Genomic DNA, 23,417 nt, shown 5'->3' with positions numbered 1-23,417 from the left:
CCTCGTTCTTTTTATAATACAATACTCGTTCTGAATTAAAATTAGTTATACTTAATGACAACAAGTTAAAATACACATTATGTTAACATTTTAATACATACATAATGATGTCTTATTCTGTAACTCAAACATACAATTAATCGATTGGACTAATGGTATTATTTATCCTGATTACAAAATCAACAACTTATCCGTTCAGTTTATTTATACAAGTTATTCGTCATATTTCACCTATGTTGTATTCACATACCATTTAAAAATCCTGTGTCAGATGATGAACAGACCTTGCCAAGTATTGCCCTCTGGAGCATCTGTCTCTGATCATAAGTCTTGCACAGGTTGTCTTGTCCGAACTTTTGAGCACTTTCCCTAAATACAAGAGCAAAAAGTTACAGTCTTTCTGCTAGGTATTTGATGAGAATCTATGAGTCATTTGAAATTCAATTTTATTCTGTTTGACGTCCGTTGCTTGTTTGAATTTTCATTCGTTTTTGTATGTACTTGTATATTTCAATTGTATGCTCTTGTATATTTTAATTTTATGAACGTGTATATTTCAGTTGTATAAACTTGTATATTTCAGTTGTATATACTTGCATATTTCAATTGTATGTTCCTGTATATTTCAATTGCATGTACTTGAATATTTCAATGGTATCTTCTAGTATATGTATATTATATTAATTAGTTAATTGCATTGGTATGTACTTGTTTATTTCAATAGTATGTACCTCTATATTTAAAGTGTGTGTACTTTTATATTTCAATTGTATGTACTTGTATATTTCATTTGTATGTGCTTGAATATTTCAATAGTACGTATTTGTATATTTTAATTGCTTGTACTTCTATATTTCAATTGTATGTGCTTTTTTATATTACCATTGTATGCGCTTGTATATTTCAATTGTATGTGCTTGTATATTCTAAAAGTGCATGCTTGTATATTTCAATTGTATGTACTTGTTTATTTCAATTGTATGTGCTTGTATATTTTAGTAATATGTGCTTGCATATTTCAATTTTATGTGCTTGTATATTTCAATTGTATGTGCTTGTTTATTTCAATTGTATGTGATTGTATATTTCAATAGTATGTACTTGTATATTTCAATGTTATGTGCTTGCATATTTCAAAGTATGTAATTGTATATTTCAATGGGAAGTACTTGTATTTCAATTGTTTGTACTCGTTTATCTAAATTGTATGTACTTGTATATTTCAATTGTATGTACTTGTATATTTCATTTGTATGTACTAATGTTTTGTAAAATACACTTTTTTCTAACGGAACAAAAATTGACAAATCATTAGGATGTTTAAATATATACACTGACGCCTTGAACCCTTTAAAAAATGTTGATATATGCTCAAATGATATCTTTGAAGTCCACGATTAGTAATGCTTTTCAACAAAAGGCTAAACGTTTAAATCATCCCTCAGTTTATTTAGAGTCCTCGTTGGCGAGCGGTTTTCTTTTTTATTGACTGTACTGGCATTAGTTCCCTTCCCACTGCAACAATGTTTTTGTTCAAACTGTATACTGTTTTTCATTTAGAATGGGGGAATTTTTGCATTGATCAAATTAACGTTAAAATGATAACAATTTTTTAAACACAAACATATTCTTAATATATAAAATAAATATATACGCTGTAGTCATTAAGAATGCTACTTACAAATAGTGGAAGGACTTTCCAGATACACATAAAACGTCCATTCCGAAAACAGTCAGAACCAACACGACAAACTGTCTCATATTGTGTTCGATCTGTAAGTAAAAACAAATGTAAACATACTTCGCACCATTTTTATTACCAGTATTGTCAAAATATAAACAATAAAAAACAGTGACAAGCCGTAGTCAAAAAGCTAACGAAGGCAATGTTAAAATACCCCCCTAACATACTCCACTGCATACATATAACCATTATTGTCAAAAATTAAATAATGAAAACTACGGGACAAGCCGAAGTCCAAACGCTAACCAACGCACGTTAAAATAAACACGGATGCCATTCATTAGCATGATTAATCGATTAAAATTTCATGAAAAAGATATGAAGAGTTTACTAAAACATTTCTTGACAAAACCTTCCAATTACATCAAAATGTACACAACATAATTAATATCGTATGAAAATGAATATTATATCGTATGAAATACCTATTTTCCTCAAATAAGATGAATACTCCACACGTATAAATAAGTGAATTCAGTAAAGTCAGTGATACTTTAGATATTGAAACCGAGCTTAAGTTGGAAATGTATCTTATTTTATAGTGAAGACTTGATTCATTACTCAGATTTTAGATGTCCTTCGAAGTTTTAATACCTCCGTACGCCTACCAGAAATGTAAATTAAAGTACGCAAGTACTTCCACTCTTACGTAGTAATCCAGATATTGGTCGGAATATGAATGCACTGATGTGGTAACACACCAAGATTCTCATTTTCAAACATTGACAAAGGTTAATGTAATATTAATTGATTTAAAGAAATAGTAGAAACCGACTACTGGTACTGACACATTTATATGAATGGGTTTATATGAAACTTGACAAGTAGATAAACATCACATCTCCCATATATTATAATGCATACCATATCTCATAATGACAGTAAATACACTGTTTACGTTGCTTCATGTGCTCACTCTGGTATAGAAAGGAATGCAAGAATTCCCATTTGCACTCTTCTTAATATGTTGTAATATTATATACCAAACAATTTATTTTCCTGTCTGATCGCATCTTCTCTGAACCTTAACTGTTAATAAAAAAAGATTAAACAAGCTTACAGAGAGATTGAGTTTGAATGCAAATTGAAAATATATGAGTTAATTTAAATGCATTATGATTGCATCATTAATATGCTTCAGAACGAAGAAGATAAAATTAAATAACATTAATGTTGTTGGACATTAAATATTTTAACAATGCCTTTCACATTGACTCACTGGATCATTAGCGCCCGTAGTGAACGTTGTATAATACTTTGGCACTTAACCTAATGACATTGTCATTAATATAAGGCAATGCGTGTTATGATTCACTCTACTTATGCCTCAGATCTAGTTATCACGTAGCACAATGACAGATACTGAGTAATTCTGATTATATGCTTCAAACACAGATTCTTGCTTACAAAATGGGATTTAAAGTTTGATAGAATTGGTTTTAATCTTGATCAGAACTGGAACTGAAAATCTTGTAAATCATTGCTCTTGATAGGAACCGTTTTGATTTGAAATAAATTAGAACATTTTCAAAGAAAATGTTGTAGGCACTCTTGATAAAGTTATTTCATTGGATCGACTTGTCTTTTACCCTAATGTTTTTACCATCTGTTGTGATTTCTATGTCCATATGCAAAATGGCAAGTTGTTAGAACGCATGGACATTTTTGTAATGTGTTTTAATGATATTTAATTTTAGTATTAAACAATGATACGGAACGCTTACGATTTGCGTCTGATGTGGTAATATAGTTCATTCGTAGGGAATTTATAGCACATCTATCATTCATTGTCAACATACAGCAACTATTAACATTTGTATTGCCACCAAGTAAGAGTTGAAATTAATTGTTTATGGTTAACAGGCTTTTAAATATAATTGATAACAAATTGAACGAACAATTTTTTATGACAATTACTTTTCTTTAGCAGGTGTATTTGCCTTAATTAATTTCTCAGGTGAGAAATCTGTTATATGGTTAAATGGCAAATAATTGCGAATGCCCTTGATTATGTAAAACGACCACAACAATTAATAACAAATTAGACACTAAATGTTGCTTATCACAATATAACAATGTAAAATACGGTACACATATTTGTAAACTGAACCACCCACAGTGCAAGATAAATAACATATGTAGTGCTTGAGAAGTAAGTTATCGTTTAACAACCGAAAATTATTCTTATGCATACAACATGCTTTTTTCAAGTGTTCTTTATTCGTAAAACATCAGAAAGATGGACACTTTAAATATGACCTGACTATTTATCGCGGTATTTACAAATTATCTACATCAATTGTATGATAAATTAGTCACTCCTTTTTAAGTTGACCGATTTCAAGAAGATGATGGCTAAAATGAAGAACTCTGGAAAGTTATTTTAGATTTATAACATTGTGGTATGTAGTAAAAGTAGTCATGTTATCGCTTTTTAACAGCTTTACTTTGTAATATCATATTTTGCCATTCAATTTGTTATGTATTATCAAAGATATGATACCCGGTTGAATCATGAAATTTCTCGTGTCAGTAATATATATAGACCTGGTGTCATAGCCGCAAATACCTAACATTTAACATTTCAATTAAAATCTAATATCGACATAAATTAAAAACAGATAAAGTAATGAACAACCAAGAACGTTTCTCTGTGGTGAAAAAGTAGCCAGATAACTGCACTAGAGTATATTTTAGTATTCAATGTCATAATTTAAAACAGTTTTGGGTTTAAATTGAAAATCACAATTTCCTTGCACGGTAGGTTATTACTTCTCATTATTATTTTTCTTTTGATCATATAATTAAACTTTTAAAACTTGTTTTGCATACCTCGTCTTGTAAAAGTAGTTTAACATTCGTTGCTTAGGCGATCTATATTAGATAAATGTCCTTGACTGTCGTTAGTGTACCTTTCAAGAGATAGCACTGCTGTGCTGTATGTATCTATTTTTCAGGTGATGTATCCGATCATCGAGTTCATGAATTGTTAATTTTTGTCATTGCTTATAAATGTTTTTACAAGAGTTATGCTTCGGCCATATAAATTAATTTAAGATTTATTCAAAATTGTAAGGGTTCTTGCCAGGGTAAGGGTTAGCCTGATCCTTGACGCGTGCTTCCTAACAGTTTTTTTTAAATGTTTAATTATTGGCTTTTTGCCCCTTAAGCTTTCTTTTTTTTATTATCATCATATAGTTTTACACTATGATAAAGTTACTAAGTAAAACATGAAATTTCGGCGAAAAATATGACACAGTATATAATGAGCCTTAGTAGTATGGGGGATGTCGTTGTTTACCTATTTCGCACGTGTGCTTTTTGTTAAGGGACGTTTGAAAGCTTGGTCAACTGATTGCAATCGGTATCTTAAATATTATATCTGTGACTTTTGTTGATTTAACGGCAGTACTGATCATATCATACCAAACGTTTGTATCTAGATATTACGCTCAATCAATTGATCACTTGGCTAATCAATTATTGCCACTCTTAAATGTTTTATTTTAATTAGGATTATCACTATTTTAAATTGAAAATGAAACGCTAATGAGATGGTTATTCCTTGGTTTATGTATGATGATTATGATTATTATGATAAGCAATATTAATACCACGTTGCTATCAGCATTAATCTGTTTAATCACTAAATAGTCCTTTTATAGAAGAGTCATTTGCATCGTCGACATTTATCACTTATTTCATCGTATATCTGACCGTATCATATGCTTTATTACCAGTGTATCAGATTCAACAGAGATAGGATACCCGTTTGAATCATTCGCTGGTTCATATTGGTAATTAAAGCATATTTCTTATCGTCAACGCATGTCGTCAGCAGTAAATTAGTAATTTATTACACAGAGTAGCTGTATAAATTAAACTGTTTATAAAGATAAACTGCGACCGATACAATTATTCAATCTTTTCATTTCAACCAAAATGTAGCTTTCAGCTATCAGAATGTATTTAATAAGCGATATTTCCTCAACTGAATATTTTAATGAGTCTTGGTAATGACTTAGTTTTACTACATAAACAATTTACACGGTTTGATTTTGATTTTATCTCGAACTTTTCTCATATTTTCCGATATGATTTGACATATTTAGTTCTGGTGCTATAACGCACTTTATCAGGATATTACATGTAATGAAAAAATGCCTGTAATGTCTTAAAAAATTTCTAGACAATGTAATTATTGTTCTAATATAACATTCCAGACTTGCCAAAGGTTTAGTTTAAACGAGAATCAAGTGTTTGCGAAATTGCATCCGTTTTGATAAGACAAAAAAGCTTCTCTCTAAATACGATCTCATGATGAGTCAATGAAGATCAAGGGAAAAACCCGGTAGCCATGCATTTAATGAATACCATGCTTAAAGGCAAAAGTGACAGTAATAGTAATAACTATGAAGAGCTATTTAATGTAACTTACAATGCGGTGAGTTTGTGACATTAAAAACAATTTCTGGGCTTAAAAAGATGCCTTTGATTTTACCTAAGTTAGGTTTTAACGGTGGGTGACAACGTACTGAAACTTAACCGTTACAACCTCTAGAATAATGGTGGATTGTTAAGATATTTTACCAGGGGCTGATTATTTTAAAACATGTTTTGATTCAAAATTGAAAATTGAAATCTCGACTTTATGACATGCAGCATCGACTGGTACGTCCTCACGACATAAATTTCTCTTCCATGGGGACATTCAAGAAATTATTACAAAATACCTCTTCAACAAATAAGCCTGTCTCTAAGATTATGGGCAATCTTATATATTCATCCCACCAGTAATAATAATGTCATACCACACTATTAAATCCAGGCCAATTCTGGTCTTGACAAACCAGCCAGGTCAGAATCGATCATTGAAATAATAAAATATACAGTGGAAAGCCTTAGAATAAAAATAGACAATTGCCAACTCTATTGAGAGGTCATGACTAGGATAATTGCAATTAAGGACTTACGGATTCAGTCTTAAGTTTGTAATACTGGGAATTACACAAAATATGGGAAAGAGCGTCATCGTGTGGCGTCAACACTACGACAAACCACACAATATATTCTTGATAATCTGTTAAATGATTAATTGACCAGTCCACTACGAATTTATTGCTGCTCTAGACCGTTGCTTGTTGAGACTAATAAGTTAAACCATTGAACAATTAAACGATATGCAATTAGCAATTATTTGGATATAGTCCTATTGTTGGTATATATAGCGTTTGTATCACTATTGCCAACAGGTTACAGTGACATAAGCTGCACAGTAAACATCGGGATAACGTCATCTTGTTGGTGAAAGGGTTCTGGTATTGCTATTTCTTCCTCGCTATTCATGATGTGTTCAATACTATACGTCGTTTAACAGGTTATTCTTCCAAATGCCCTCTCCATATACTATTCTGTAGTTGTAGAATATCCGTTCAAAGTGCGATATGTAACCGTCACCTGCAGTAAAAAAGTATACGAACTTTAAACGACATTATTATTATATGTACAAGCCGAGTGGATAAGAATTTAGAACTGTTTTATTAAAAGCAAAATGTTAAAACCTTAATGCATTCTAGAAAAGAAAGGTACACAGTGGTCTACACACATAGTTTACGTCATCAATTATATATTGTTTATGCATACAGATTTAATTTGTGACACCGAATCATAAGGGTTGTCCGGTTCGCTCAGTTGATCGCGCACTCGCTTATCACAAAAGCGACCCGGGTTCGATTCCCGGCCAGGGCGCATGTGACTTTGGCAAGTGGTCAGCAAGCCAGACAAGTGGGGTTTCTCCGGGCACTCCGGTTTTCCCAACAACACAAGACCACACTCTCGCGCAACATCGTGCCAACAAGATTGACTGAGTATAAGTTATCATAACTAAATCGTAAGGATTTAAGATATATCATTTGATCACATTTGGTGGCATCTATAAATAACGCAAAACGATTCTTTATCTTTAAATGTATCTTTGCGACCACAGTGAGGCGACCCATAGTTTTATATTGGATGCGTTAATTGGTAATATCGGTGTGTAAGCTGAGCTTTCGATGATAGTTGTAATGGGGGTAGCTATTTTGAGAGCTACGAAACTATTTCTGTAAGGGGTATAAACGGTTTCCGTAATGAGCATTTCTGCCATTGTCAAATGACATTCAACTGATTTGGACTCTTTAATAGATATGCTTTTTGCTTCATTCATTTTGACGCCTGGCATTCTGTTGTATATAGTATATGAATGGTTTAATGGACTGAAAATACTTCCCTGAAAAAGCATTTTCGGAATTATTTCGTTAAGCTTGTTTTCAGAATGTCTCATATTTCGTCAATTTTCACCATTTAATTAAGACTATTTATGCTCGAAAAAAAACTTAATTGATTAAAATACTTTCCTTTACCTGGAATGTGGAAAACATTGTAAATGACAAAATGAATTTATTCAACACTATTTTGATTCTTATTGGCGAGACTCAACATCGGGCAGTATAACTCAGCGGCAGAAAACAGTACGGATGCTTTAAGGTATTAGCCATGTTATACAACTCGGGTAACATCGGGTAACACCGATATATATCGCCACTCGCCGTAACAGGTCGCATATTCGGTATGTACCGGGTGTTGCTATTTTTAGAGTATATTTATGTTGATGGTTAAAGGATTTAGAAAGGTGTGTATTACATGGGAAATACCTTAATCAAAGATGTCAACACGTAATACTATTACTTACCGTCTTTGTCGAATATTTCCTTCACCCAGTCAATCAGCATGTCATCCCGTCTCGAACACAATTCAAGGATAAAATTGACCCGCAATGTCTCTGAAATAAGACGAATTAAGAGCATATGGTGCGGAGGAATACAATAAGTGACAGTCTAGCAATAAAGGAAAGCGTTATGCAAACATGTTATAGCTGTTTGACTTACCACTATGCTACGATTCAATTAAATTGGGCATAATGTAAAATCTGGTGACCCATATCGTTATGACATTATTTAAACAACACAGCCTCAACATTGAAAAGAATGGAAAATGAATGATGTTCAATAATAAATTACCTTGTCGATATCGAAAGGGATTTCAACCTTCATATTCATCAATATTATTTTTCAATATTCAAGTATTGAAAAATTACAATTTTTTGCAAACAAATTAAGGATAATAACCCGAAGCGTATGTTAAACTCATATAAATGAGTAACGTTGAATTCATACCTGATATATTTTGAAAGTAGTCTTCAAGTGCCGTCAGGAACGTTATCTTTCCACGAGTATTTCTGCATAAAGCGTGTTCTGAGAAGTGTTTTAATGTTCTGAAAGAAGAATGATAGTTCAGTTTAAAAACAACTTACACTATCAAACTTTAAATTGTCACCTAAATGAACATAACATTATTACTACTGCGCGTTAAAATATGTGTATATACATGAATAAAAATTTAATTTGAATGACAATGTATGACTACAGTTAAACACTGTACTACAGACGACAAGTAATACCTTGAATATTATGAACATGTGAATAGGTACAATTTTACTACAATTCAAGATACTGGAGCATCTGCTGTAGAACGACATCGTTTAAAGACACAAGGGTCAAAACGGGATAAAATATTTTCCCGACATAGTACGCTTTTAAACAAAGATTATATAAACAGCAAAATACATGTACGAATAAATATTATAAAACTCACATTCGCTGATAATGATGATGCCTGTCACTGTGTGGGTCAGTCTGTAAAGTAATGTCAATCCCGGACAGTGAAGCTGCGTAAAATCCATTGATTAAAATTATCGTTACAACTATCGTCAGACTCAATTCCATTTTCATAAATAAATGCTCAATAAATATTGTCGATGTACAACTATTAACTTTTGCAAAAAAAATCAAATTTCGAGAATATTCACTCCGTTAAAATTTCCTCTTCATTCAATTTTCAAGTGTTATTTAACAATGTTTCTTTCTTTAAATGTTTATTTCTGAATAAATGTCATTAAAAGTATAGTTACAAAACAAAAGCATACAAATGCAGTGGTAGACTGCCGTTTAAATAGCCAGAACTAGGTTTGAAATGTAAACGGGCGTACAATCCTGCTTCCCACGTGTCACTTGAGGTCGTCGTACGATGCTGCACCTAAATGATGCTGTTGTTTCAAGCTAGTCCCAGATTATGGCATAGATAACAACCGTGGTTCATACGGTTCACTGAAATGTCATCTGAGAGCAAAAGATAATGTAAGCAATATGCACTTAAACGTCTACATTAAGAATTACATATCACTTTATTAAGTCGTTTACATTTGTCATTAAAATAATTTCCTAGAACCAATTGGATTTGTCTGTGGTTATTATTCGTGTTGCACCTTGAACTCTTTCCAATGTTGAGACATGAAGATTTGATCTGCATCCAAGAAGGTTTTTGTTTCACCGAATTCGAGGGTGTCAACTATTGACTATTGGCGCGAATATATGACATTTGTTTAGTGTAGTATCTAGTTTTGAAAATACTTTCGTGCAGTAACTGTTATTATTTGGAAAATAAGATGCATTAACAAAAGTCATTGCCGAATGATTGACAATTGTTGTCACTAAAACAGAAGTTAAGAATAAACACACTATATGACTACTATTTCTCCTTGCACCGGAAATAGAAATGAAAATGACGTCATCAGCTTTTTGTTTTAATACAGTGTAAGATCGTAATCACAGGAATGATATATTTTCATTTTGCTACTATTCATACAGTGTGTTTGAATTAATTGCACGAATTGCGTGAGCCGAAACCTCACTTTAATGTTTTTGCCTATGCTTACATCAAAATGAACTAGCTTTATGACCGTCATAAACATTCTTAATTGTGTCTGTGGACATTTTAGGTCATTGATTCGCACTCAGGTTTACTTCCGCTTAGAACTGTCATATATTGTGTCTGTGGACATTTTAGGTCATTGATTCGCACTCAGCTTTACTTCCGCTTAGAACTGTCATATAGACACAAACATACGACATACTACGAAATGTTATGTCTTTTAACATGCTATCGCATTACATAAATATGGGCTTCAGTTCCGTTAATCCGCGAGCAGTGTCTTTACACATGAATCTATTAAAATAAATTGATTGCGTTTTTATGGATAGAACAGTTGACTTATTTGAGTGCGAAAAAATAAAGCATCCGCTACGTTATGCTTAGAAATGATAGGTCACAATATTATCTTGCAAACACATATGTATAGATCTAATACATGTTTAGGTGTTCCTTGTTACCAAGAATTAAAATAAAAAAAATGAAATCGTGAGAAACGTGTGTACTTAAATATACATCATTTTGTTAATTACCATCTTATCTATGCGTCGGTTATCCTAAGAATTTTAGCCAACCAGATGGCACATATATGAATATATGAGTTTTTAATATTCAAAGATCAAGACTTAAGTGAACGTGTTGAAGTTTTAATGAAAGCGGACGCAGAGTGCATATTGATAAAAAAAAAGAAAATGATATTGAATTATAAACGTTATTTCATAGGTATCTTATTGCGGCTTCCTTATTACATTTAAAGTGACTCGATCGTGTTTTGTACTAAAAATTAGTTTTTCCGTTAATGCATCTGAAAACACTTATTTTATCATGATTTTACTCTATGATATCGAAATTACAGAAAAAATACAGTTATAACATAAAAAGTATTTTGGTTTTAATGGAGTTCTAACCAACGGCGGTAAAGTCATGAAAATATAGAAAACAGCAGGTAGTCCACATGGCCACAAGGACTTTAACACAAGTGGTTGGTATGTTGACCTGTTAAGGATACATTAATAACATCACGTGATAATGTCCATCGACCAATCTCGCGACAACACAGCCGTACTTAATTTTCAATCGGATAATAAACGCTAATGGAAATTGTGGTATTCAAAGATGATATTTGAGCAAAATTAATACTTAATTAAATGCTTATGGGTTCCAGCTTTTGGATTTTTTTTGTTTTAACTCTCCTAACATTATGCTACAGAATTTCGTAATTAAAGATAGCATTTTACAAACCACGAGCGAGTTACTTTAACCATAGACTGAATATATTTTTCATATTTTTGTCTGGTGATATCTACGTATACTAAACATTTATGCAGATACTTAATTAAATTAAAATATTAAATGTTCGGGATATATGGTTATGCCGATGAGTTATCGTCACGACACATTTATGATTTAAACGTGTACCTAATCTTTGCTAAAACAGGATAAGGTGGTAACGTAGACATTGACTCTGCAAGATAAACACTTTATAAAGTAATAAGTTTAGGATGAATGCACCTTCTTTGTTGTATGTGATGCTTGACAATCTAACAATTGAAAGAGTGTGGTATTAGATATTTCTGCATTAATAGTAATGCATTCTTCGATTGTTCTGCCTTCTCACAATTATTGCCCTATATTCCCGTCACCGCCTAATCGGAAAACTTTATTAAGATTAATTAAATAAAATAATATTATAATAAAATTACACAACCTATGATATAACTAATACATTGATAAGGAAGTATTTCTTAATTCTTCGAGACGAAGACGAATCGTGTTCAGAACAAAATCAGCAAAATAATGTATGTTGCGACAACACAAACAAATAGAAAAAAATATTAACTGATGCAATATGCGATACAAACAATATACTTTTCTTTGATGTGTCAATTATGGGAAGTGCGTCAATTATGGGAAGTACGACAGACCTCTCTGGACCAAGGTTGCATTTCAATAACAACATGTATTAAATGTTTTAACGTGTCATTATAAAAGTGAGGTTTTCTGTTCAAAGTGGCTTTATAGATCTGGAGGAAAGTCTTGACCGATGTATTTTATACGGTTAAAAAGGGATCCTCTTTATTTATATTAATGATGATAGACATACAATTAGTTATTAAATACATGTAGTTTTTAATCGCATATACAATTATAACATATTTCAACATACATGTAAAAATATATGTACACATGTGTCTTTTTAAATCAAATGTACTCAACACCTAGCGGTCGAATTTGTTTTGTTTTGTTTATTTTGGACGTGCATTAGAGTAAATAATAACATGGTGGGATAAGGTATGCAAAAAAGCAAAATATAATTTAACAAAGATGACTAGACAATGCAGTGTCTACACATGTACGTCTTGCCTGCGTAAAACAAATAAATTATGTTTGTAAAATGAAAACAACAACATTGACAAATAATTAAATCACAAATACCCCGAAAACAGGGTTATCACAGACTGCAGTGGTGTTCATAAGGATACGCTAACGTAACGAATCGGAAACATTGGCAATATTTAGAAAGGTCATTGTATCAAAAATGTGAATGTCTCGTATATTTCGTTGTTCTCTCAACATATGTTTGTTTCTTTCTTCTTCTTGAAATTAGAAGGTTTCTGGTAGTATAGCATACGCCTAGCACATTGGAGAGATTTATTCAAAATGTTAAAGGGATTTAAGATTGAGACATGCTATATTGTCATTTTAATCGTCCGACCGAAACATCCGATTACTCCCCTTTGGAAGGAGACAGGGTTTTCCTCAAGAACGTATCCGTAACAAATATACTATTACACGTTGCACGGATGTATTGCATAACTGTTCTTCATTTGGGTGTGACGAACGCTGTCGTAATTGGCTCATCTGTCTATCTCCCTTTCAAAATGGCTGATGTATCCGTCACCTTTCAAATACAAACGTAATAATATGTGTTTTGGGCGAACCTATATGTGTATCTTACTCAATTGCTAAGCAATAAAACATTAAAATTTAATACTTTAGCTTCATAGTATTTTTTAAAAAGCAAATTGCGTATAATATAATCACAAATTCAAATGCGTTACGAAAATCAGACTTGTTCAGAATTGCTTTTCGTTAAACCAGTTCAGATTAAGAACATACCGTCTTTATCAAATATTTCCTGGACCCACTTAGTAAGCATATGATCTCGTCTATTGCAGATATCAAGAACGAATGCAATTTTCATATCATCTGAAACAACAAATTGAAATATTAGGTAAGAGACAAGCAAAAAGAAATCCCTAACAGATATACACATTAGATAAATTGTCTGACAACTTGACTGCACATACTATTGCCATTATGTACTTTAGTATAACTTAATACGAATATAAAATACAGCGCTTTATGTGCTGTGACTCTGTAACACGCTTTTTTACACGAACAATATTTTCCACATACGATATGTCAAAATATTCCAAGACATACATACAAGTTGAACTAGATACTCTTAGGTAATTAGCCAATCACAACATAGTATATTCAATACAATTAATGTTAAAAAACGAATGTGTTTAACAAACCTGATATGTTATGGAAGTGCTTCTGGAGAGCCCTGAAGAATCTGACCTTGCCAAAACTATGGTTACACAGACCGTGTCTGGCGAAGTAGTGTACTGCTCTGTTGGATAGGAAAAAATCCTATTTCATATTACACGAATAAATAGCCTTCCTTTCCAGACGCATGTTAACAGCAATTGGCATGTACTCGATTCAAATCATTGATTTGATTGACTAATGCTACATGGGTTTTTAATAAATCACTGACATTCCATTCTTTTCTTAAGGAGAATGTGTTGTAAATATTCGAACTGTTAAGAAAACGTTAATAAACTTATATTTTAGGGGCTATACACTGTATGATGAAATAGCGAAAACAAATTGTCGAAAACTGACATAAACTTGGTATCGATGTGTACAACGTATTGAAATAACTAACTGAAGTACCACATAGTTTACAAATATTTTTTTCTTCATTTTTTTCCATTCAAAAAGATTACTTGGTATGTATACATAGTAGAATTCATTCTTATGCGTGCTTGGCACGTCGATTTTATCACGTGATATTACCAAGTTAGATATAAAGCTTAGATATTCCAAAGATTAAGGGTAAGCCTTCGTAGCACAGTGGATACAACACTGGACTGCGATTTTGGCGACACCGGTTCGAACCCGCTCTCCGAATCGATTTTTTACATGTTGGTATTTTATTTTACAATTATGATATCCAAGAGTAAAACATTTTATGAAATGATTGTCCTGAGAATAGTTACAGAAAAAAATGATGCCAATCTGGTGTATAGTCCCTTTAAAGATCTAATCTAATATAATAAACTATTATGTAGTTCTCTTTTTCAACTTACGGTCCATTGTATTTCCGCAAACCGTCTTCAGCCTTTATGATAAGACCATCATTTTGCATTTGTTCCGCACCAGAGACGTTTGACTCAAGAGCCCGTCCAGCCACACTAACCACCAACAGCGCCAAGATCAGCATCGGAATAAATCCCATAAAGTCAACGGGCATCATGTTTTAATTTTTATTCCTTGTGTATTGAAAATGTTTGTTCTTCAAGAAATTCCTCCTTTAACGGCACTCTGGTTTACAAAGTTTGCAAATAGCTGAAAATAAAATAAAGTTTGATGGTTGATGATAAGTCACACAAATATATCCGAAGGGTTTTCAGCTCTTATTCACAGCATTCAAACAGCTGAAATTATCATTCGGTTCTGAGGCACAATCGTTCCAATAATGTGTTCGAAATTGCAGCGGCATCCTGAGTAAGTTGGTTATGCCAATAAATCATACAGAAAAATAAACTTCTTCCTGATAATAGTTGCATTACTCCTCTCGCAACCGTAAATACTGCAAACCCACATCATTTATGCGTACGGCAGATGTAATGCATAAAGTCTATACTGGCTAACATAGGTATAGAGTGATTAAGCTTATAGTCACACTCTATCATTTGTTATCGTAATCCAAACATTTAAAGGTATGTAAGAGCAATATGTGTACTTAAACTAAAACTTGGATACAGATTCGTGTGATGTTTATTGAACGTCGCCTGACCTTGTGCAACACCGATAACCCACCCACTTGTAAGGTCAACAATAAACCCATTGAGGAATTTAGTAGCAAGTGGTTTATTTCATATCAAGCAAAAGTTACACTCTGTCTGTAAATATTTATGTCTGCTCTTGTATGAAAAATCGGATATATTTATGAATAAAATCGAAATATATATTTCTAAAAGCTCTTTTCTTCTTCCAACATTAAAGTTAAATCTATGTAATAAACTAATGCATTAAGCTTATGTATTAGGTTAATTATTAAATTGATGAAAATGGTTACCTCAGAGAGTAAGTCAAATAATCCGATAATAATATTTTAATTACTACTGTTACAGTATGTTATAAAATCCCAAAATTAAGTCAAACTTTTATTTAGTATGATTAAGCGGCGTGTATAGCCTTATCCCGTTCGTTGTATACAATTAATGATACTTCAGTAGCAAACTAGCGGTTTAAGTATGTATGGAGTGGGTTATAACAAAAAGCTACCACAGAGGCTGCGGGTGTTATGTTTCCCATCAGTGTGAAATGAGATCAACACAGAAACTGGAAATACCATTGACATGATATGGCTTGGCTGCTCGCTGTATGGAACATCTCGAATAATAGAAATAAACAATTGCTCTTTTGTGATAAACTTTTCCCCTCTCTACAGAGATTCGAATCACAATGATTAATGCTTAATCTTATCGATATTGTTTTAGACTGATATTAAGTGTTGTTTAGCGCATCATTGAGGGTAATATTATTATTATTGCCCTTTTGTTTTTAATATTTTTACACATTTTATACATTTTATACACTTTAAATATTTTAAACATTTTATACAATTTATTAATTTTATACATTTTATACATACATTTTATACATTTTATACATTTTATACATTTTAATTTCTTAAGATTTCTTTGTCAAATTGCAATGGTCAATTTTTGACGTTCAATTGATCAGGTTTAATGTTTAGGTGTACAAATCGCCTAAATATATTAGTTTATACAAGTATATTAAGATACTCACACTTATGATGTGGTCTAGTAAAATTTAAGTAATGTATAAATAACACTTCATTCCAATGACTTTTTTTCCGATTCCAATATTGCTGTAACGTCTTTTATGTTCCTTTATATTTAAATGTATGTTATTTTAAGTCAGTTTTTATTTAAACTGAGGAATACGCAATGCAAATTAGTCTGATGTCATTGCGGATTTTATTTATTTTAAAACTACAACGACAAGCTAACAATCTTTAAGGTTTGTTAAGTGGTCTACATAATACTGTGTAAACTGCTTACTAACATAACATGTTCACTGTCTATATATTCCGCTTCAACTAATTAAAAGCAGTTTGTGCTGACTGCTGATTTACTATAAAAAAATGTAATAGGAAAATTTAGAAATACCATCTTCTTATTGAACTAAATATAATGTTGACCCTTTAATAAATAACGGAGGAAATTCAGCAAAATTCTGCTATGTAATCCTTATCAATTTACAGAGTGTCACTTGACACGTCATTAAATATGCACCACCAATTTTTAGTTACCTTCCTTGGAATGCTGGCTGTGGCATTTTCCTCTGTTAATATTGTTCAAACGATGACAGGGTTAATCGCAATAACATATCAAATAAGGACGCTTTTGTTTCGTTTATAATACCCAAAGCCTGTCATAAAATATCCTTAATAGTTAAAATAATTGTGGGCAGCGTGGGGGCTCACTGTTTTGAAACCTTATACTTGTTTATATTTGTGATCCTTATAGTGTATTTAAAGTAGATCATTTTCAAACTGCTTTGTCATATAAGAACAGAAGTAATTGTAGATCATGATGTCTTTATAGTCCAGGCCGAGTATGCTTAAAAGATATAAATTCATTTCTAAACTTATATCGATTTCCTTATATTTTCTCAGTGTTGGATTTTAAAGGGTACAAGTGTATTCAACATAAAAAATCATGTATATTATATGAATAAATGAAAATAAAGTGTTTTAGATATTTGTAAGCTATTCTATCGTATGACAAGTAATAAACATTATTAAGGAAATTAAACTAAAACAGTTGATGGTCCGCTTCGAGGACAGAAGGCTCAAGTGCGTTTCCCAGTCCGACAGCTTTATTGCAATGGGATAATATTTATTTACAGACAGATCTATATAATAATAAACATCATCACAGTACTAACATGTGAGTTATATGGTATTTTATGATATGAGGATTATGTTTGGCATGAAATGTGTCATTTCGTTTATTTTTTAGTAATTGGTGTAAACACAACTTGTTGTATTTTGTTTGATTATGCTTTTAATTTGGCAAAATTATTGATAAACAATCAGACAGGAATGAGGTTATGGCTATACACATTTGAAGCCACCAGTATACTCGTGATACAGTGAACTCGTGTTTTACCTACCATTCAGAGGCGTTCATTCCATCATTTATCGATTAAGCTATTTTTATTCGTGTGTTTATCTGCTTGTGGTGCTTGCATCTGCGTCTGTGGTTTATATTTGGTTTCGTTTCAAGGTAATTATTGTTTGGGCTCTTTTCTTCCGCCTCTAAGCGTTTTATGATCGACTACTAGATTGTTCCTGTAGTTATCATTGTATTGTTGTGACCTTGTTTTTTGCTCTTTTAATGTGTGTAATGCCTTGGACATTGTGCTTTTAAACATGGTCACCGTTAAATATGTAGCCTGCTGAGTATCTGCAAGTAATTATAATGATAAGCTCTAACCAGATTTAAACATTTAAGATACAATTTATTTTGTGTTTTTAATGTCCATATATTCAGACCTTGATATTTAAATAAGCATTCTAATTACTGGATGCGCAAAAAATCAACACGAGTAACTAAGTACAGCCTAGCAGAATAAAATATGGTTCCTACATCGTAGCAGAGTAAGACATATTGCCTGCCTACACCATAGTAGAGTAAGATATGGTGACTGCCTACACCACAGCATAGTTAGTTATAGTGTACATCCCTAGCAGAGTTGACTAGGTATACTATCTTAGCAAATAAGATTTGGTGACTGCCTACATCATAGCAAAGTTAGATATAGTGTACAACAGCAGAGTTTACTAGGTTTACAATCTTTACACAGTGAGATATGGTGACTGCCTTCACCATAGCAAAGTTAGATATAGTGTACAACCAAAGCAGAAATTTGCGAGTTGTACAACCTTAGCAGAGTAAGATATGATGCCTACACCCTAGCGGAATTACACATTACACATCGGAGTTCTAGCTCATATAAAAACGTGGTGCTTACAACCTATCCAAATATAGAATGGTCCGTTCATTATAGCATTTCAGGGCATGGTGCTTGCATATTATCGAATTAAGACATAGTCATATATATTCGCGCTTTGAGAAATAGTGCGTCAATTCTATCGGCCATAGACTTTAGACATTATGTGTACCTTGTAAAGCTAACCGGTTATGACAAATTAAAAGCCGCGTTTGCGTACAAAACCAATTAAAGTATATTAAAACAGATAAATCCTTGAATGCTTGTTGTCAAAACAATATCATCCTTTAAAGTCTACGTTATATTAAATATCACAAACTTATCTCCGCATTTTATGTCATATAAAAGTACAAGTGTTATCTTTTACTACAACTTAGTATAGCAAAAACGTTCCTACATGAGTTCGTGGAGTATTCTACGTCATAGATAAAACAGCCTTAATCGTAGAATTAGTTCTGATATTTGGATTTAAAATTACAGCAGCTGCTGCTGTGTAATAGTAAAAGTTGAAACAAGTACTCAGTTTTTCTTTCTTCCTAGCTCTCAAGCATTGACATCAGTTGAATACGAATTTTGTTCATTCGCTTCTGACATACATAACGACTTCGGAAATCAAAAAAAATCCACACCATTTGTTTTGTCATACAAAACTTACACAGATTGTATCAGTTGTCTTTTTAGTAACACTATAAGGTGAATCTATGCGTCGTGTTTGAAGGTACATACAATTATTCCGAATTCAAAAGATACTTATGGTTCCTTCATACACCACGTTGTGCAATACATATTTAATAGGGATAAGTTTAACCTCGACGCTTTTGTTGTCAGCGACTTGCTTCAAATAAATACCCAACAAATCTAACGATCAAACCTCGTTATCGTTTGTTGAATAAGCAGCTGCATTTGGTAAAACAAAACAATTCATTGCTTAGTTTATATTCATTTCCTTCTGATATTGTTTTCTTGTTGTTCATATGGCCCAATATGTTTAACCTAGACATGGATGTAATATCACAGAACAACTTACTCCTGTTTAAAGCTTTAATCTCGAATATTTATTATGACAATGCCTATTATATTTTTAAATTTCATAAACGAAGATATGTCAGCACCACAATTTCCCATTACATGTCACACCATGTTAAAGTGGCTTCATTACACCATAAAACAAGGTATCAAAGTATGAAACCAATCGAAAAGCAGACGAAGATTATATAGGCTTTGATAGCAAACAGCTGTTCTTTGATATATATTGTAGCGCAGAGAACAGTATTTATACGCTTGTCGATCTCATTTAAATATAAGCGGATAGTTGATGATACTTTAATTACTGCTCAGTGGGTGCACCGATGAAAGAAGTAGATTTTAATTACGAGGATAAACTACTTTATTATTCAAACGGGTACCCTCTACTTGTTGAAAACTGATATAGAGGCACAATAGACTAAGATACAGCAGAATAAACGTCGTAAAAAATGATAAATGTCGGTGAGACGAATGATTCTTCTTTGAAAGACATACTTGATGATTGACAACGTAATGATTAAAATGGCGTGGTAGTGAAACGTTTAATGTATTCAAATTCCCCGTTTCTGCGCTCTTATTTAAATGGTTAAACATACAAGTCATCTTCATAAAATCAGTTCACTGATAAAGTGTGACCAAACTGTAAAAAGGTTTATCTTGACGATCATATCTTATCATTATAATCAAACCTATAACAGTCAATAACCTATTCTTTGCATAAATACCAAACTGGTAAAAAGAAATAGAGGACATATACTACCTAGTACTCATAATGCATATCACATTTTCTGTCGCGTAACAATATTTGTTAATACGTGACGTATCAATCGAATCACGCTTAGGTTTTTTTAACGGCAATATATTGGAATATAGCCAAATAAATCGGATCATGCTCGGCTGTCTTTAAACAGTAGACATCGAACCTGATTCGTATGACGAAATTTATAGTAAACTATCAAGTAAAGTACAAGGTATTATGGAAAAGTCCGAAATCCGCAGAATAGATTTATTACTTTAAAGGGAGCCTTTTTGTTTCTAAAGGTAATGAATTTAAATGCTTCGTAGACGAAATTTTGGTCATTTGCTTCAGACATAAATGCGACATACTTAATCAAACATTATTCAGCCCCGCTTCTATTTTGTGTCATAAAAAACATACATAGGTTGTATAAGTGTGGATTTTGTTTAAAATGTAATAAAGGGAAGACCCAATAAACTTTACTGTATATTAAGGGTTCTGGTGGTAATGTCCATACACCATGCAGTGCAAATAAAATTTAATTGTGATCATTTGAACTTCGAAGGTTACGTTGCCTGCGTCTTTCCTCTAATTAATAGCCAAAAAATCGCATTAAATTCTAATAAAACAGTTGCATTTTTCAAAGAAAACTGCAACAAGATGCCGAGTGTTCAGATCCTTGTTAAAGTTAACAACGTTGTTAATGTTTTCATTGTTAACTTTGTATTTGCTCTGCAATTGTTATTGATACAGATGTGATCTGCATTGTTGCTTTCTAGATTTGAGATAAATGTACTAAATGTTTTTGAATATACAATATAACGCCTTTAAACGTTAACAACGGTGTCGTTACTCACGCTGTTATCATTAAAGATGCACTCCTACTCCTTAACAAAAAATTCCGCAATAATTTTAAACCAAAACCAAACAGGATGAATAAGTATCGAAAAGTTTTATTTGAAAGAATGGTGCAGAAAACACGGTATTTCTACCTTATGTGATGATAGTAGATCACAGTAAATCTTTAAGCACTCACCACTCATTTATTTTATTTTTTTTGCGATTTGAGCTAATCAATATACGGTTACATTCGTGTTATCAGTAATTAATTTTTTCTATAAATGCATTATTTAATTAGTAGTTAAAGGTTTATCACTCACAATTTATGTTTGTTATATATGTGGTTATATTGATATTAAATAAGTGTGTCACTATAACAAAATGCTAAACAATCGCTCCCTTATCGCAGAATAATGTACTTTTGTTTGTAGACCCAGTCTGGAATAGTTTCTTACGACAATAAATTTATTTTAATTCTTAATTGCATAAAAGAAGACACGTCAGCTAGGCATTCCTCGTTACATGTAACATTGCGATCAAGTGCCTGTATTACACCAAAAAACGTGAAGTATGCAAACCTATCGGAGACCAGATTTAGGATACATAAACTATGACAGTCAATAACTGTTCTGTGGTTAATTGCACAGCAGGGAACAGTTTTAATACTCTTGAAGGTCAAATGAGTATCCTTATTATGTTTGCAGACATTTGATTTACTACATTAAATTGTTACTGCATGGGATATGCGGTGATGACAAGAATTGGATTTTAGTTTCCAACATTAACACCTTTATGATTCAAACGGGTATTCTGTCTTTGATAAAAACTGATATAGTGGCCATATAAATCATGATGTAGTACGATAATCGTCGTAAAAGATAAATGGCTTTTCTTTGTATGGCATATTTGATGGTTGACAACGTACTATTTTAAGATTGTGGTATTGAATGGTTAAATGATGCTTATGAAGATTAACGGCATACAGTGACAAGCCCAGTAGTCGCAAATTCAAAACTAACCCTAATTTGGGGGCACAATGCAAGGGCCCAAACGACAATGAACTATAGACACAAACATATTCACATCACATACACAAATACCAACCCACAAAATAAACATACACCACATGCACAAATACAAAGACCACAAGCAAACCAGAGGCTTTAAATGATGGGATAACAGCCTTTGAACGGTCAGTGAAACAAGAGTTCTTTCTAACTGGAGTCTACTGGAAGCTTTAACTAGTAAGCATGGCCATAACCACACACTTGTCCAATAATTTATCAATACGTTTGTAAGTTTACTAATTTTAAATCAATAAGCCTCATCACAGCACGCGTCAGCTTGAAAGCAATGAAGAATAACGCAACAAATAAAAAAAATACGGCACTCTGTTTAAGAGGTGTACACATACCTGAAAGTATATCAGCTTAAGCTCAGGATTATTGAATAGCCACACTCAGATATTATATCAAAAGGATTAGTCAACATGCATACAGTGTTGTGTTGTATAGGCTGATGTTATTACGTCCGAACATTTGATACTGTTCAAATTCGTTCCTTTTTGAGGCGAAAATGCATTAGCACTGAGTTCGCAACAACGCTGGTATGTATGATAAATCTGCTTTGTCAAAAAACATACTCAAACATAAACTTTCTGTAACATAGCTGCATTACCTAAACATTACACCGCTTTATGAAGATTGTTTGACTGTACTACACAGACCACAATCACTTTAACTTTATACGTCAGACAGATATAATTTATCACTTCTAAACTCGCAAGTATAGGTATATAGCGCTCAAGGTTATCGTCGTTCACCATCATATGTTATCGTAAAACAAACATTTGTAAATATGTTAGAGTGGTGTCTGCACTTGAATTGAAACCAAAAGGATACATTTGTCATGAAAGATATA

General features: G+C 32.4%; 2 protein-coding genes across 2 annotated transcripts; both read right to left on the bottom strand.

The window, feature by feature from the left end:
* Window positions 1-7,042: 7,042 nt before the first annotated feature.
* On the bottom strand, window positions 7,043-9,712 carry LOC128228939 (uncharacterized). The gene is made up of 4 exons (XM_052940501.1): window positions 9,437-9,712; window positions 8,959-9,056; window positions 8,475-8,564; window positions 7,043-7,201 (listed from the first exon to the last, which is right to left on the bottom strand). Exons 1-4 carry the CDS (start codon window positions 9,571-9,573, stop codon window positions 7,104-7,106), a joined length of 423 nt encoding a protein of 140 aa, XP_052796461.1. The 5' UTR covers window positions 9,574-9,712; the 3' UTR covers window positions 7,043-7,103.
* Window positions 9,713-12,678: 2,966 nt separating this feature from the next.
* LOC128228940 (uncharacterized) lies at window positions 12,679-16,053 on the bottom strand. The gene is made up of 5 exons (XM_052940502.1): window positions 15,924-16,053; window positions 14,932-15,190; window positions 14,092-14,189; window positions 13,670-13,759; window positions 12,679-13,451 (listed from the first exon to the last, which is right to left on the bottom strand). The coding sequence occupies exons 2-5, from the start codon at window positions 15,096-15,098 to the stop codon at window positions 13,408-13,410; spliced, it is 399 nt and encodes a 132-aa protein (XP_052796462.1). The 5' UTR covers window positions 15,099-15,190; window positions 15,924-16,053; the 3' UTR covers window positions 12,679-13,407.
* Between the last annotated feature and the right edge of the window lie 7,364 nt (window positions 16,054-23,417).

Source organism: Mya arenaria, chromosome 3 (genome assembly GCF_026914265.1).
Source record: "Mya arenaria isolate MELC-2E11 chromosome 3, ASM2691426v1".
NCBI classification, from domain to species: domain Eukaryota; kingdom Metazoa; phylum Mollusca; class Bivalvia; order Myida; family Myidae; genus Mya; species Mya arenaria.
The sequence above is the reverse complement of the archived record's forward strand: the minus strand, read 5'-3'. Positions and strand labels throughout refer to the sequence as shown.

Coding starts and splice junctions, on each gene's coding strand:
- LOC128228939 (XM_052940501.1), bottom strand. CDS start 9,573: ATGAAAATGGAATTGAGTCTGACGATAGTTGTAACGATAATTTTAATC. Junction 8,565..8,958: donor CTACTTTCAAAATATATCAG/GTATGAATTCAA, acceptor GTCTTATTTCAG/AGACATTGCGGGTCAATTTT. Junction 7,202..8,474: donor GGAAATATTCGACAAAGACG/GTAAGTAATAGT, acceptor TTTTTACTGCAG/GTGACGGTTACATATCGCAC.
- LOC128228940 (XM_052940502.1), bottom strand. CDS start 15,098: ATGATGCCCGTTGACTTTATGGGATTTATTCCGATGCTGATCTTGGCG. Junction 13,760..14,091: donor GCACTTCCATAACATATCAG/GTTTGTTAAACA, acceptor TTGTTGTTTCAG/ATGATATGAAAATTGCATTC. Junction 13,452..13,669: donor GGAAATATTTGATAAAGACG/GTATGTTCTTAA, acceptor TGTATTTGAAAG/GTGACGGATACATCAGCCAT.